At 42.2% G+C, this 17831-nt stretch overlaps 1 protein-coding gene across 2 annotated transcripts in view; it reads right to left on the reverse strand.

The window, feature by feature from the left end:
- MTCL3 (MTCL family member 3) overlaps positions 1 to 17831 on the reverse strand; it is a 44032-nt gene that overhangs the window by 644 nt on the left and 25557 nt on the right. The window contains exons 5-6 of one of the 2 annotated variants that reach the window (XM_067010714.1): positions 8797 to 8868; positions 1027 to 2193 (exon numbers count right to left, since the gene is read on the reverse strand). In XM_067010714.1, coding sequence (XP_066866815.1) covers positions 1027 to 2193; positions 8797 to 8868 — 1239 coding nt within the window. Of the gene's footprint in view, positions 1 to 1017; positions 2194 to 8796; positions 8869 to 17831 lie in introns of both variants that reach the window. The other variant, XM_059083563.2, reaches the window with a different exon arrangement.

The following is a 17831-nucleotide window of genomic DNA, read 5'->3' on the forward strand; positions in this document are numbered from 1 at the left end:
AATCTAATATCATGCTTCTGTGTATAAACTGATTTTTAAGTTTAACCCTCTTGCGTGTCTTAAAAGCCATGCATGCTGTTGTTCTTCCGTGGGTTCTCTCCAATGGATACAAGATACCAGCCTTGCTAGAGGAGTAGCACTGCCTGTTTGTTCTATAAACTCTCTTCCGTGCTTAACCCTGACAAAATGCATCAGTCTTTGGCCACCATACCTGGCTAGAGCAGATCAGTCCAACTCATCGGGTGTGCCTCTACAATTAGGATGAAGGAAAAATGCTGGTTTTCCCTGTTCGGGAATAGTTATTACTATTTCTCTGAATTAGTGTTGCCTTAAAGCTAAGGTATAACACTCCTTCCCCAGTCCTGAGATTCTCCGTTATAGAGCCGACAGTGATTTTCTCTAGAAATAAAGATCATGTTACTTCGACATGTGGTAGGTACATCAGTGGCTCCCATTTGCTCCTCTTGGTAGGGATCCAGACACAATATCATCTCTCTTTACCTCTGGTTTCTACATTCTTTCCAGGAGTTATGCATCAATCCTGATCATTTAGTGATCTGAACATATTTTAAGCTTAATATGAATCTCGGATCGAAAACCACAGATCAGCAATTGAAGATTTCTATTCGGAATCTTCTTGCAGCTCAATCTATTAGAATCAGTAGAGTAATATTGAAAATGTCGACCTTCATTAATAATATATTTTAGAAATCCTTTCATCTTTACACAAAAACTGGGGGTGGGGGGTGGAGAGAGGGGGAGGCGGACAAATTTCCCTTTTAAGCAACACAGAGGGAGAATAGTTCCTAAGTGATTGGATTACGAAAACCTCAGGCCTGAAGAAGGACAGTGTGAAAGAACAAGTGCGCCATGGGGCTTCCAAGCCCAGAGAAGCTCTGAGCTGGGACTTCCCTAAAGCGGGGCTTGGAGGTCGGTGCGCGGAGTCGCCCCTCCAGGGACCGCGGCTCCGCGGACCATCCTCGCCATCGCCATGGCTCGCAATAGGCAGAACTGTACCTGACTCACGGATATGGGCTCCTCGGCGCCGGCGTCGTCCGCGGACTTGGGCACCTCAAGGCGGTCGATGAAGGTCTGCAGCTCTTTGCGGAAGGCCTTCATCTGCGCGTTGATGCGGTAGAGCAGCTCGTGCTCGCGGATGCGGCTGCCATCGTCCTCCTCGTCCATCAGTCCGAACAGGTCCCCGTTGGCCACGTAGATGCGCGCCTCGGTGATGATGGTGCTGGTGTCAGCGATGAGCCGGTCGATGGTCTTGCCCAGGCGCTCGGCCTCCGAGCGGATGTCCTTCATCTGCTGCCGGTCAGAGAAGCTCTTGGGCCAGGGCCCGGGCGTGGGGTAGAAGGAGCGGGTGGGCGTGAGGCAGCGGATGTTGCGCACCTCCTCCGAGTCGCTCTCGCCGCCGATGGGCCCTTCGCGCTTGCGGTGCGGCGGCCGCGAGTCGTCGTCGCTCTCCTTCTTGCCCGCATCGCTCTCGGCGTCGCTGTCGCGGGGGCTGCCGCGGATGCCCAGGTGCGAGGCCAGGTCGTAGCGCTGCATGTTGGACATAAGCACGCGGTTCTCGTACTGCAGCTGCATGACCTTGCCGCTGAGCTCGTTGATCTGCAGGCGAGCTGCCTTCAGCTCCTCCTGCAGGGCCTCGGTCTTGGCGCTGTCGTGGTGCCGCGCGCTCTCGTGGCCGCCCGACTTGTACTTGTACCTGTTGAGCTCCGCCGTGATACGCTTGTTCTGTTCCTCCAGGTCGGCCACGTTCCTCCGCAGGAGCTCCGTCTCGTCTTCCACCAGCTGCAGGTGCTGCCGCAGCTCCGACAGGGATTCGCTCTGCTCCCGCAGGAGGGGGTTGGCCGAGCCGTTAAAGTCGTCGCCCTTCAGGTCATCCAGTTCCGCCTTCAGGCCTCTGTTCTCCACCTCCAGTTCGACGATTTTTCTGCCCAGGATGTTGGCTTCTTCCTCCACCAGCCTCAGCCGCAGCTTGAGCTCAGCCTCTCTGGTGCTGGGAGGCCCCCCGGCTTCTCCTTTAGGCAAAGGACTGTCCAGATCCCCATAAAAGGATCTGTACTTCTGGAGCTCGTGTTCGAATCTGTCCTTTTCTTTATCAATCTTGGCCATTTTCTTTCTCATCAAAGCAGCTTCTTCCTTCACGAACTGCAGCTGGCATTTCAGATCTTCATTGTCCTCCTCATTTGGAGAAAAAAAAAGGGAAGCAGACAGGAGATCATTTTTATGTAAATAAAACCACCAAAAAGGGACACCTGCAAAAATACCTCCTTTTTCTTGTAAATAAGATTTAATGAGACAGAGACACAGAGAAGTAGATGCTGTACATTTTTTCCAAATCATTTAAATTCTTTGGCAGAGAAAAGATTAGGACAATATTACATCCTGGAAACAAAAAGAGAAGGGAATATAAAAAGAGAAAAACTGTGGTCATCACTATTCAGAGAATTATACATTCTCACTGCATACAACTGTTTGGCTGTCAATTTCAACAATGTTCATTTCGTTTGTTTTGTTTTTTTCTCATGGTTTGAGTTCCCCTGACTGTAGTAAATATGAAACCTCTTCCCTGGAAGGAGCATGTGCTTAATATGTACTCACTGCCATTTATTGAGCTCTGACTCTCAGCCAGATACTGTAAAGTTCTTCACATATATGACCTAATTTAACGTGCAGAGTAAGCTTATGAGTAGGTATTAAAATTCCTGGTTTAAAGATGTTCAATAGCTTGTTCAAGGTTACATAGCTCATAAGTGACAAAGGATAAAGATGAAATTGGAATTCGGTTCTGACACTAAAGCTTAGTTTGGCACATGATCACTCGGCCATACAGCAAGTAATCTGTCCTCCATCTTTATTCAAGGGAGAATTGTTTTTAAAGGGCTTTAAAGTAGGGAAAGTTGAACACTAGAATGGTCCATCCAAGAAGAAATTGGTAAGTGTTCCATCTAGATCACTTTTAAAATTGGATTTATTTCCATCAGTCTGAAATGGATAGAACTAGTTCTGCCTGGTAAAAGGATGATGGAGTAGCCCCTGTAGAAGTTCTTCTCACGCATTCTTAGGAGAACCTTCAAACCCTCATCATTAACTAAATGGAAAACTACAAACAGAAAAATGGAAATCAACTCCTTCTCAGAGAGCTAATACAAAAACACATTATTATGTCTAAGAACATATTTCCCAAGGACAATTTCCCAAAACTCTCTTTTAAGTATGCACTTTGGTCATACCATGTAACTTCTGTGGACTTTGGTTTCCTCATTTTAAAAAATGGGAAGGAATAAAAATGCCCTGCTTTTCCAGCACTGAGTCAGCTGTGTTTGAGATGAATTCTGGTCAAAAAGTAGCAACCACTGATGGTGAAGGTGAGGAGAATAATGAGCTCCTGCCAGAGATGCTCAATAAATATGGCCCAGAGCTTTTGCGAGAGAAGAGATGGAGAGCAGGGCACTGGGCTCCTATGCTCCCATCCACTAATAAGAATTAGATGGTGGTGCAGTGGTTGAGAATCTGCCTGCCAATGCAGGGGACATGGGTTCGAGCCCTGGTCTGGGAAGATCCCACATGCCGCGGAGCAACTAGGCCCGTGGGCCACAACTGCTGAGCCTGCGTGTCTGGAGCCTGTGCTCCGCAACAAGAGAGGCCGCAATAGTGAGAGGCCCACGCACTGCGATGGAGAGCGGCCCCCACTTGCTGCAACTAGAGAAAGCCCTCACACAGAAACGAAGACCCAACACAGTCATAAATAAATAAATAAATAAAATTTTTAAAAAAAGAAGAATTAGATGGGGGCTCCTATGCTCCCATCCACTAATAAGAATTAGTATGAGAGTTGCTGAGTGTGCAGAGCCTGAATATCACATTCCTTATATCATTATATCCTCACATCAACCCCACGAGGAAGATGATATACTATGTCTACTTTGCAGATAAGGCAGCTACATGGTAAAGTGCAAATTAATGTGACAGAGCACATCTGTATTCAGACTGATTCCAAAAATCATATCTTTTCCACTGCACAGGTTGCGTGAAAAGATGCATGAGAGGAAAAAAGTAGGGCAATGAGGTAAAATAACAAAATCAGATGTGCTGGCTTGTATGCTTCCCTTTAGAAGGGGTTTAGAAGAAAAGAGAGAAGCATAGAGAACTGAGAGAACTCCAGGAGCATAGTGAGAAAGAAGGATAAGAATATATGCCACAGAAAGATTCAATGTGAGAATCCGTTTCACAAGCAAAGAAAGAAGTTGCCCTGCAAGAGACTCTGTGTTCGGGCCCCTGAACTAATTCTGTGAGGATGAAACCAAGGACATATTACAATGTCTAATATCATATCAGCAGAAGAGTCAAAGATAACCCCAATGTTTTGAGCTTGGGTGTCTTGATGGACTGTGTTGCCAATAATAGGGACAGAGACTGAACAAAGAGGATCAAGTTTTATGGGAAGAATATGGATTTAAGTACATTAAAATGCTGCCTTTGAGGTGTGTTGGTGGATGGATACCCAGTGGAAACATCTATCAACAGGCATGTGGAATCTCAGGCCCAAGATTACAGCGCTGGACCTACAGGACAGCTCAGGCCCAGAGGGGAGGACATGAGGATAAGATGCATACAGGTGATGGTTGAAGCTATTGCAATGGCTTCAGAGGCAATCAAAGAGGAGAAAAAAAGAAAGGGAGACTGAGAAGAAATGATTAAAGTTGGAGCAGGGAGCAGGAGAGTCAAAGGTCATTAAAGCCAGAATTAGAAATAATGTTTGAATAGAAAGTTGACCAACAATATGCATATCAAATATGCTTTTATCTAGACTAGGCTCTGTTGGGAAGTAAGAGCAGGTGAGATTGGGAAGCTAGCTGGGCTGCATGTTCTAGCAAAGTCCTTGATTGCAAGGCAAGGCCTTTATTTGCTAGTAAGAAAAAAAAATGTTATAATACTGCACTTTGAATCTAATCAAAACAGCAATGGATGTGATATAAATCACAGACTGGAACAGAATTAACACTTCACTGGACTATGTAAAGCAAATACAAAAGAGGAGGATATTTGATTTGTGTACATGTAAGCTCTCCTGCCCAAAGGGATGAAAACATGAAAAGTATTTTAAGAGTTGGACATATATTGCTTGTAACAAAGTCATGATGAAGGAAGGAGAATAATGGGCATGATGATTATTTTATTTATTTTAAGACAAGTCTTTTCAAGATACCAAGTATGGTAGTTTCTGCAATGACAAAGGTTTAAGAATCCTGTCTGCCAATGTGCCTTGCATCCTCATCCTATAACCTAACTATTGTAGGCTCCATTTGGAAGTGGGCAGGGAAATCCCATATATAAATGTGAAATCATTAAAATCAGAGATTGTATGGAAAGTGCCTGGTTGAAATGTAACTGATCAGAAATGCTTGCTCCTGTTTTTCACAGTGAATGCCAGTCAAGAAACATTACAATGCTTTGAGATGTGAAGCAAGCTGTCTCTTATTTTTGTGTACGTTAAAGACTCAGTCTTAAGAAGATACAGATGACATAAGAGGAAGGGAAACATAAAGATGATGAGGGGGCTTCCCTGGTGGCGCAGTGGTTGAGAGGTCGCCTGCCGATGCGGGGGACACGGGTTCGTGCCCCGGTCTGGGAAGATCCCACATGCCGCGGAGCGGCTGGGCCCGTGAGCCACGGCCGCTGAGCCCGCGCGTCCGGAGCCTGTGCTCCGCAACAGGAGAGGCCGCGACAGTGAGAGGCCCGCGTACCGCAAAAAAAAAAAAAGTAAGGATGAGGAAACAACTTGTCTAAGGCCATGCAGCTGGTATGTGGCAGAGATTTCCATGTAGGCAACCTGACCCTAAAGTTACTGTTTTTAACTGCTATGCAATACCATTTCTCAGTATATAAAGTCACTGGGCTGCTGGAGGAACATGTGAGGGATACATAGAAGAAACTGAACAAAATGAAATAAAAAGCTATATAAATAATAGCAGGTTGAACCATATGAAATTGCCATTTGTGTAGGTCAGAACCAACAGCATGTTGGCAATCTCATATGGCTCATCTAGAAAAGGGGGACATGGGAGTATTCAAAAGTGCATATTGGGGCTTCCCTGGTGGCGCAGTGGTTGAGAATCCGCCTGCCGATGCAGGAGACCCGGGTTCGTGCCCTGGTCCGGGAAGATCCCACATGCCGCGGAGCAACTAAGCCCGTTAGCCATGGCCGCTAGGCCTGTGTGCCCGGAGCCTGTGCTCCGCAACGGGAGAGGCCACAACAGTGAGAGGCCCGCATACCGCAAAAAAAAAAAAAAAAAAAAAAAAAAAAAAAAAAAAAAAAAAAAAGTGCATATTGATCTCGCTGCAGAGTGCCAGACACTAGACACTGATGAGTGCAAGCTGAATAAGATGGCCCCTGCCTACAATATGCCCTGGCTAAGTACGGAAGATAAATGTGTAAATATGAATTACAACAATATGGGATGCTTGCCCTAACATAAGTATGTGACTCAATGGTCCTCAACCTTGACTGAGCAATAGAATCATCTATGGACTATTTTATAATTGAGATCTCCCATCTGAGACAGTCCAATCAATCTTCTGGGGTGGGTTTTTTTTAAAAAGACAGGTAATAACCTCTGAAAATAAATGAATTGGAAATGATAGCAGGGACTTCAAAAGCCATAATAGCGTCCCTGTAAATTTCCCAGGACATTTATGTGCATGAAATAAAAATTGGTGGATTGCAACATGTCTTGACTGTTGTAAGGCCCCAGGTCCCACTGAGAAGTTGATGAAAGCTGCGTATGTCTTTGGCAGAAAAGTGCCCCTGTGCACATGGAGTGGGGGTCCACAGAGCCAGAAACAAACAGTTAAGAATGCCTGGACTAGAGAATGTTGTTGAAAAAAATAAATAAGCTTTACCATGGGAAGTATAAGAATAGGACAAACATGAGTTAAAAAAAATAAACTGTTGATTAAAGCTGACTTAAGATTTTTAGAACGGGGAGCATATAGCAACTCTCCCTCAGTGAGGTGGGGAAGAGAACTGATGAATAAAATTATGGCAAAGACACAGTGGGAGAGTTGTGGTGACAGATCATATATGAACTTATTAAGGGGATGATGAGAAAGGTGCAAAAAGGAGATGATTTTGGTAGGAGACTCCGGGATTCTAGAACTGCCGAGGCCTATAAATGTTCATGTCCAGCACCAGGAGAAAAATTAACCAAGGACAGAGCAGGGAGAGCGAGGAAGAGGAAAATTAACAATTAATATGTTATGCTTTTATTTATTTATTTATTTATTTAATTTATTTATTTGCGGTACGCGGGCCTCTCACTGTTGTGGCCTCTGCCGTTGCGGAGCACAGGCTCCGGACGCGCAGGCTCAGCGGCCATGGCTCCCGGACCCAGCTGCTCCGCGGCGTATGGGATCTTCCCGGACCGGGGCACGAACCCGTGTCCCCTGCATCGGCAGGCGGACTTTCAACCACTGGGCCACCAGGGAAGCCTAATATGTTATGCTTTTAAAAAAAATGAGTGAGATCAACTTTTTCAAATTTTGAATATTTAAGTATTGCTTTAGTTAAAATTATTATCTAATGAGAAAACCGCTAAGAATAAAAAAAAGTACATATGCTACAGTCCTATAGATCCCAATTTACACATTTAAAAATCAGTATCTAGCCAAGTATTTTTTTTTTTTTTTTTTTTTTTGCGGTACGCGGACCTCTCACCGCTGCGGCCTCTCCCGTTGCGGAGCACAGGCTCCGGACGCGCAGGCTCAGCGGCCACGGCTCACGGGCCCAGCCGCTCCACGGCACGTGGGATCTTCCCGGACCGGGGCACGAACCCGTTTCCCCCGCATCGGCAGGCGGACTCTCAACCACTGCGCCACCAGGGAAGCCCTAGCCAAGTATTTTTAACAAGCCATAATATCATAGCTGTCCCTAAATATTTCCTCTTCTGTTTTAAGATCTGCTTTATTATATCCACCAGCACCTCTGCTCACCCTACAAGTAGACCTAGTCTTTACTGTGGCTGTGGTTTTTTGTTGTTGTTGTTGTACGTGAGCCTCTCACTGATGTGGCCTCTCCCTTTGCAGAGCACAGGCTCCGGACGCGCAGGGTCAGCGGCCATGGCTCACGGGCCCAGCCGCTCCGCAGCATGTGGGATCTTCCTGGACCGGGGCACGAACCCGTGTCCCCTGCATCGGCAGGCGGACTCTCAACCACTGCGCCACCAGGGAAGCCCTGTGACTGTGTTTCTAAGTTTCTTAACAAGCCCATGTTAAAGACATGTTTTAAGTTTTATTTTTATTCCTTAATTTCCTTTCTTTTGCTTCCCCATTCATTGGTAGAGATAACTACTTTATTCTAGGACTCTCCAAAGCCATCAGGAGTCTCTCTCTCCCCCTGCCACCCTTCCTACAACATTCCTTTCTTTACTCTCTCCTGATACTATAGGAATAGCCATTCTATTGTCCTTATTAATTATGAGTGAACAAAATCAGCACCATGGGTACAGTTCTTAAATGTAGCAACATATAAAGTACTAATGACATTCTGCTGTGTGCTTACAATGCAAAAGCAATAATAACAGGGATGTTAGTGCTAGCTTTTAAAGAAAAGATACTGAATGCTTTATATTGTCTCCTGCATCTACAGCTGCATTATTGATATGCATAATTTAACTCTGTTTTACACGAGTGTATCTGGTTACTATGTCTACTTATAGATGTAGCTTATTATTATATACATTTAGAGATGTTTGATGTACTAGCTGAAATTTTATTTCCACATACCTCTGTGGGAGTCTGTTGAGCCTTCTTTTCAGATTTTGGCAAATCTTTGCTTCCTCTTCTCTTTAAAGATAGCTGAAATAAAGCATAAACAGATTTAGTTTTAATTCAATTTTATATTTTTAAGTGTCCTAATTTCCTATGATAAAACCAAGCCAAATGAAAAGTGTTAGTTTAATAGCCATAAGGGAGGGAAAAAATACCCAAACCAGATAGATTTAGATATATTTTACTTTGGATGGGGATATATATCACAATAGAGAAGTAGCTGGCAATTATCAAGTTGATTTGAGAAATACAGGAAACCTACTATAAAAATGCAGAAAAGCAATTTGGAGAAAATTTAGATCGATAACTCAATATATTATATTATTCAAATAAAAGAAATCCTTGTTAGCATTCTACATCATTAAGGAAAAAAAAGGAATACGATATTATTTGCAGTTGGGACTTAGGTCATTATAAGCTTATAAAGACAAACTTTCAGTGGATTTATGTAGAATTTGTAGAATTTCATTCTTTCTTCACCACACATGCATGTAGACAAACAGGATACACATGTTCATATACACTCTTCCACACACACATGTAATACAGTAGGGAATAGTAGGGGTTATAGTAAAATGGAGACGGCATGCTCCATCTAAAGGAGCCGGCTGAGAGGGAATTAGGAATGTAGGCTTTTTCAAAAGAAGCTGGACACCTCTGTGCTTTGTGACCGCCTGGGGGGGTGGGATAGGGAGGGTGGGAGAGAGGGTGATGCAAGAGGGAGGAGATGTGGGAGCATGTGTGTATGTATAACTGATTCAGTTTGTTGTAGAGGGAAAACTAACACACTATTGTAAAACAATTATACTCCAATAAAGATGTTTTAAAAAAAAAAAAAAAGAAGAAGCTGGAGATCTGGATTTTTATGTAAAATCTCCTCCATTTTATTGGCTGGCTCTAATTGAAATTCAAATAAATAACACTTTGTAGGTCAAAAACTACACATCTAGTGCCAAATCCTTTCATGGACCAGCAGTATTGATCTCTGGTGCTCAGTTCCATTTCTCACCACCATTAAAATAAAGTTCCTCTGTATGAATAGTAACTGTATGTATTAATATCTACCATGTACCAAATACTGAGCTAGATACACAATTAAATAATGTACCTACCGTTAGTAAGTTCACAATGTAGCGTGGGAGACAGGGATGCAAACAAAGTACAAGTTGGCAAATGCCATGCTTTAGGTTCTGTAAAGAAGGGACTTTGTCCTAGTGTGGCATGACCACCATGAGAATAATAGTTGCCACACAGCAGATGTTGAAAAAAATATCTGCTGAACTAATGAGTGAATATGAAATATGAGATCTGAGGTCAAAGAGCAGGATGGCGGTACAGGCTGACAGTAAAAGGAGGCACGGTTTCTCTAAAGAGCAGGCTTCATGAATTTGCCAAGAACTGCAAATTAAATTCTTCACATGTTAATTTCTAACCCAGTTCCAGTGTTAAATGCTGGCATACGTTCATGCTGCAACTGCTTTCATTCAGTATAAAAAGGAAACTACAGAGCCAAATGAATAGTCTACGTGGTTATTTATTTCTAGTTCACAGACATTCTCCATGTTGCTTGTATAATTTTCTTAGAAGCTGTGGGGACTGATTCACCATAACCAAAAATGATTTAGGAACCAAGCAGCAAAAACAGTCTCAAGGAAACCAAGAATATAGTGAGCTGAACTAGGGAATCCTGGAACATTCTGTATAGGGGTTATCTACGAAGAACCACCTAAGTTTATTTTGTTAAATATTTATGGAATACTCTTACCTTGAATTTACTCCATTATATGTTTATTTAGCACTTACTAATGCACTTCATAAGGTACCATAATAAAAGCAGCACGGTCTCTGCTCATTATGAGGTTCCTGATTTACTTGGCAAATGGTCAGTTCAGTCTGCAATTTAATACAGTGCGATGAAAGCAATGATAATGCAGAAGCAATATTAACTGGCACTGACTGAGGACTAATTCATGTCAAACACTTTATATACATTACCCCAAATAATTCTTAAAACACCCCTTTAGTCTCATTTTGCAGATGGTAACACTAAAGTTTAGAGAGGTTAACTAGATTATTTAAAGCAGTGGTTCTCAAAGTACGATCCCCAGAACAACATCATCAGTGTCACTTGGTAACGTGTGATAAATATAAATTCTCGGGACCCATCCCAGAACTACTGAATCAGAAACTCTGGAGATGGGGCCTAGTGAGCCACAATTTGACCAGCTCTCCAGGTGATTCTGATGCATGATAAACTGTGAGAAGCACTGGTCTAAAGTCACTGCTTGGTAAGTAGCAAAATCAGATCTTGACCCAAGTCTTTCTGATCTTTATTATTATTATTATTATTATTATTATTATTATTTTGCGATACGCGGGCCTCTCACTGTTGTGGCCTCTCCCGTTGCGGAGCACAGGCTCCGGACGCGCAGGCTCAGCGGCCATGGCTCACGGGCCCAGCCGCTCTGCGGCATGTGGGATCTTCCCGGACCTGGGCACGAACCCGTGTCCCCTGCATCGGCAGGCGGATTCTCAACCACTGCGCCACCAGGGAAGCCCCTGATCTTTATTATTTACTAGGTCACAGAGAAGAAAGGCTTAATCCAGTCTAGGGCTGGAGATGGTATGGGGAACTAGAGATGATTTCCAGAAAGAAGTAACAGCTTATCTTGAATCTGGTAGATGAGGACTAACACAGCTAAAGATGGAGAGGAGGGCGAAGGGAAGAACAAAACATTCCATGTAGAAAGACCATTTCTGGAACACGAAGAAATATGGGATGGCCGTAACAAAGTATGAGGAGAGGGTGACAAGGGATTTACTATCAGATCTTGAAGGACACTGAATAAAGTTTGGATTTTACCTCATCAAGTCAAATTATTGTCCTAAGGTCAATTAGAAGTATTAAGAGATTTAATTACTAAATTATTAATTTACTAAATTTAATTATCCAATTATTAGAATAATTAAAGCATAATGATTAAATTACAATATTAGATTAGTTAAATTTAATTATTAAATGATTATTAAAGGAGTATCCAGGGCTTCCCTGGTGGCGCAGTGGTTGAGAATCCGCCTGCCGATGCAGGAGACACGGGTTCGTGCCCTGGTCCGGGAAGATCCCACGTGCCGCGGAGCGGCTGGGCCCGTGAGCCATGGCCGCTGGGCCTGCGCGTCCGGAGCCTGTGCTCCGCAACGGGAGAGGCCACAACAGTGAGAGGCCCGCATACCAAAAAAAAAAAAAAAAAAAAAAAAAAAAAAGGAGTATCCATAATCAGACTGTCATAGAAGAAATACAAAGACACAAAGGTGGCAGTCCAAATGACCATGAGGTAAAGGGATGACATGCAAGTGAAATGAGGGAAAGTAAGCTCTGGTTCTGAGAAATTTTGGGAGGGGGTTTGTTTTTCATTCATTCCATATATATTTGTTGAGTTCTGGCATATATACGGTACAGTATGGTTATACAAATATGAGAAATACTTTACTCTCCTCCCAAAGAGCTAACTGTTTATGATGGTAAAAGGAATGCAGATAATTAGTTAAAACAGTAGACAGAATTAACTGCATTTATGAATAAAGAACAAACAAACGATTGGGAGAGCAAAGAAACAGCTATGATTCCAGACGTGGGGAAATCAGAGAAAATCATCCAAGAGTGCTGACCTTTGAAGGATGTGCAACATTTCAACAGAAATAAAACTAAGTAAACAGCAAGGGCAAAGGTGTGAAGGAATAAGCATGCCTTACAGATGAATGGAGACAGAGACACTCTAGAGACAAGGTAGAAGAAGACACTTCAGGGACTGAGGTCAGCTTGTGGAGATGAAAAATTTAGATTTTATCCTGTGGGCAATGTTAAAATGAGCCCTCTAAATTAATACAGGAGAAATGCTGAAACTAGGCCATCCTTTCTTAAGAGGCATTTTCTATTTTACTTTTATTTAAACATCACTCAAGTGGTGTGTCAAACTCAAATAAAGCTCTGAGAGAAGGTTACCCCCTAAATAAAAACATATTGCCTTTAAGGAACCCCCAGGACTACCTGTACCTTTAAGTATCACATTTAAATTTTCAATAAATACTTAATCATCTTTTCGTATTCCTGTAAGATTTATTAACTTTCTGACCCCAATGAAACAAAGATGAGAGATTCATTTGGGAAGAGAAAGCTGGAGAAATATGGTAAGTCTAAACAGTCTCTTTCCCATGAGGATAAAATTTTGTCACCACCCCCCCAATCATCCCATCCCACGTTCATGCACTAAATCTAGGAACCTCTATAAGGGGACCAGTTTAGGAGGCTAGAACTAAATCTCACATTTTCATCTTTGTTCTCAAAGTAGGCACTTCAGGTGGCTCTCCAGATAAATATGTTGAAAACATGTCTTGTCCACATCTTAATCCTTTGCATTCCCATCCTCAGCTATCCAAAAGAGACTGCTGTTCTTTTTATCCACGTGAAGGCCAGGAATTAGAGAGTTTTACCAAAAATTGTTTGCACAGCAATTATATAAATTGGATTTGCGTTCTAAAATGTTTTGAGACTGACTTTCTTCCTAGATTAAAATTTGGTACACTTCTTAATATGTGATCTCTCTGTGTTTTTAGCAATTAAGCAACAGAGAAGAACCTGTCTAAAATGTTATTTTTATACATATTATTTGTACAAAAATCTCCTACGTTTTTAATAAAATTAAAGAGGGATCCATTTGTACAGTGATTAAATCAAGAAGGAAACTATAACTGTATTAATATAGGATTTATGGAGCACTACATGTGTGCCATGTACTTCCTTCCCTAAGTACTTAATATGTATCCGTTCATTTAATCTTACCAGTCTTAGGAGTTTGCCACCATTATCCAAAGCACACAAAGGATAAACCACTCTGCTAGCCAAGTGTCAGAGCCAGGATGTAAGTTATCCAGCTTCACAGCTTTTGCTCTGAACAATTACGTTCCACTTCTACCCCAAAAGAAGCAAAGTAGAGGGTTATGTTATTTCTGGGCATATACTTCTGTATGCTATTACATCATAGCTGCATGGGTTTGAGGCACTAGTTTACATATATTACACATGAGCAATGAATTTTTCTCTTGTCAACACGGAAGTCAGCAGAAGTGACATATACACTCACTGGTTCTCACAGCCATCCTGTGAATGCTTGTGACTTCAGGGTGACATTGGAAGTGAAGCATGGGGATTCTTGACTGAAGGCTGGAGGAAAACTGAAAGAGCCAGGAACTCTGGCTCTGCTACCATCTGAATGTTTGTGTCTCCTCAAAATTCATATGCTGAAATCCAAATGCCTAAGATGGTGGTAACAGGAGGTAGGACCTTTGGGAGGTGCTTAGATCATGAGAGTGGAGCCCTCAAGAATGGGATTAGCACCCTTTTAAAAGAGACCCCGTGGAGGTCTCAAGCCTCTTCTGCCATATGAGTACACAAGTTTGTGACCTGGAAGAGGGCTCTCACTTGGCCATACTGGCATTTTGTTATAGCAACCCATTTTGAAAGGGAACAGGAGAGGCTCTTGTCCCTAGAAGTCCTCCTCCTTGCCTTGTGTTACATCCTTGACACCTGGCAGAGGAGGGGGCAGGTAAGAGCACCCAGAGATCTTGCCCACGACCACACCCTCCACTCTCTCCCCTCAACGTATGAGGCAGGGTCCCAAGCTTTATACAAGACATGATCTTGAGGAGCAAAGGGAAGGTGGGCGAAGGAGGCATGCTAGGATGATCAGGTCTTGTTACTCTTCTCTGGCAAATCTTCCAGTGGTTTTCCATCTCGCTCAGTCAGAGCCATGCTTTACTAAGGCACAGGAGACCTTGACTACACACTTGATTTGTCCTGGTAACATTTTAAAAAGACATGACCAGGCTTCAACCCAGACAAATTTCAATAGATTCTGGGGTTGGGCTCAGGAATTTCTTCCGAGCTCCCACAGTGGGTAAACTGTACAGCTGGCTCTGAACCACAACCCTGCTCTATGTGGTCAGCCCTGCCCCCCACCCCAAACAAGCTCTCCAACCTCTCCTCTGCTTTCCCGGCTCCAGTGTCACCAACATCCTTGTGGTTCCTCAAACATGCCAAGCATGCTCCAGATTGGGCCTTTCCTCTGCCTCAACACTCTTCCTTCACCCACTCCCATAGCTCGTTCAGGGTCCCTAATTAGAGAGGCCTTCCCAGACCACTTAGTATAAAAAAACAGGTAAGCCCCTATAAAATACCTCCTCTACTCTCTTCTCCACACACTCCTTTTCTTCCTAACCCTGCTTATTTTCCTCCAGACCTCCTCTCACCCTCTGACTTGTGTATCTGTTTCATGTCTGTCTCATTCTGGAATGTGAGCTCCACCCATGCAGGACCTTTGTAATGTTCTGTGATAGCTCTGGCTCTTAGAAATATACCTGGCACAAAGTAGTTGCTCAGACAATGTCAGTTGAATGAGAAAATAGCTACTTCAACCTTATTTTTTTACGTAGCTTTGTTTTTGAAGCATCCTTATCCAGGAAACTGGTAGGTTAAAACAAACAAAGAAGTCCATTTTAAAAGTTCCATTTAAAGCTTAGAAAAATAAAGTGTCTCAACCTTTTCAACAAAAAGACTAAAGAGTAAAAAATGTATGAGCTGAAAAGTATTTAAAATGGGACATATGATATACCTTTGTTCTGTTCTAATACTTTTTTTGATTTTTACCAATTCACTTTCCCAGCGTGATAATTTAAGATTCTAGGTCTCAAAATCATTTTGTAAAGGATATTTGGTACCAACACTCTTTGATGGCTTATCTGCTTTTGTGGCTTCTTCTCATCAGCACCTCTCCAACAGTTTCTCTTCCTGCCCTCAAGCCCGGATCAAGACATTCTTCACCAAAGTGCATTAAGTGACCTCTTCTTAGCTCTCAGTTGTGGAAGGGACCAAGTCAATGACTCTCCATACTCTTTCACTTTCCCTAGCCTTGGGGAAACATCAATGTGATAATTCTTATGTGAACTAAGTGACTTTCCATGTAATATAATTCACCAAGGATTTACAAAAACTAATCTGGAAATTATGGGCATAAAGGAACCTAACCTTTGGGTTCCTACCAGTGTCTCTTACACATTAGACTTAAGACTTTATTAGTGATAAAGGCTTTCCACAGTAAAACTGTTTACAAAACTGGCTGTATTTTTCCCCTCCCAGTAAATAGTCCATTTACAATATGCCCCATTAAGAGGCAGAGTCTTTTTCTGCTCCTCTTCAAACTGGGCTGGGCTTGTGACCCGCTTTGACCAATAAAATACAGCAGGAGTAAAACGTGGTGGGAAAGATGACATGCGAGTTCTGACTCTGCCCTCAAGAGATCATGCACATTCCTGCCCATTCTCTCTTGGAAACATGCTGCCCCATGTGACAAGTCTGGGGTAGCCTGCTGGATGAAAAGAGTCACATGGCCTAGTTATTCCCATTGCCCTAGCCAACAGCCAGCCAACTCCCAGAAGTAGAGCTTCCCATCTGACTGTCAGCTGACCACAGATATATTCGGGGACCCAACTGAGACCAGAATAATCCATACAGAGAGCCAAAGAATTAGGCAAATAAGTGATAGTTTAATGCCACTAAGTTTTGTGATAGTTTGTTGCACATAAACAGCTATTACATTTACCAAATATTTTTCATCATTGAGTTTGAAAAATATTCAGTTGATATTTATTTTTAAAAATCCTTTATTCAAATCCCAGAAAAGCAAAAGACATACATAAAAGGCCAGGTAAAAGAGCTGAAGGGAGGATCAAAAAACATAGGAAAAAAAGAAAGTCAATGTACTTTCTTTGTTTTTATTTTTCCCCTACTTTTGTCAATATTTTGATTCCATAAAATTTTTTTTAATAAAACTGAGCTTTAAATAAGTTATCATAAAAGCTTACCTTTCAGTTCTAAAGGGCAGATGCTTCTCTTAAGATGCTTCTTTTAATAGAAGAAGGTGTTTAATTAGCACCGCAGGCGTGATACAAGTTAAATGCTAATAAAGTTCATCCTAACAGTCAAGCTTAATACAGGGTCTGGCTCAGCACATTTTTGAAGTACTTCTTCTATTTGAACTTAGCTTTTATTTTTCCTTTTTCAGAAGAAGTGATGTATACATCTTTACAGTGCTTCCCTCGATCTAGGTTTCTAATTTATGTCTGTCAATTTTATTTGTCCTTTTGTTTCTATAGTTTTCTTAGGCAAGGGAAGAAAAATAATTTTACAAAACTTCCTAATTAAGTCAATTTACAGAGTTGAAACATAAAAAATTCAAAGAAAGCTGTATTGAGAAAATTCTCAATTGCATTTTAAGGACTAGATTTCCCAAACTCCTACTGATGGTTAGTTTAAAAGGCCAGAATTTAGAAAAGAATAGAATAGAGAGGAAAAGAAAGTTGTCATTAATAAATCTATTCGAAAAAACAACTTTGGAAGATTTGGGGAAGAAAATTAATCAACAATTTAAATCTGGGATTTGTTCCCAGAAAATACTAATATTTATTAGTATTAGTATTTTAAAAACTGAATTTTTCATTCTTGGGGAAGATGGGGATCCCCTTCTGAATATTATCACAGAGGTACATGTAACACATGGAGAGGTGTATCTGGCATACAGAGTGTGTGTCATGGAGGTGGAGACCCACATCTGCAAGAATAGATCAACCCTCTTCTGCCAGAAGTTATCTTCTCCTTCTGTCCCATTAGCCCAGGCCCCTTCTGAGTTATGAGGCTTCAAAACTTATTTTTTCTTACCTACAGTGAGTGCCTAAGTAAACACTTTTGAAAGCTGGAAGAGCTAGTTTTCTACTCTACTTCGAACCAATGCCAAATTGAAATAGCTGGGATCATGTTCTTTGTTATTTAAAGAGTTTTTTTAAAATAAAAGAATCCAATGAATTTTCCTTTTCTTGGCTCCTTCATCCTTCTCCCTTTGTGCTGATGTACATATCCACAGCAGAGGTCAGACTGAATATAG

Source organism: Kogia breviceps, chromosome 13, assembly GCF_026419965.1.
Source record: "Kogia breviceps isolate mKogBre1 chromosome 13, mKogBre1 haplotype 1, whole genome shotgun sequence".
NCBI lineage: Eukaryota > Metazoa > Chordata > Mammalia > Artiodactyla > Physeteridae > Kogia > Kogia breviceps.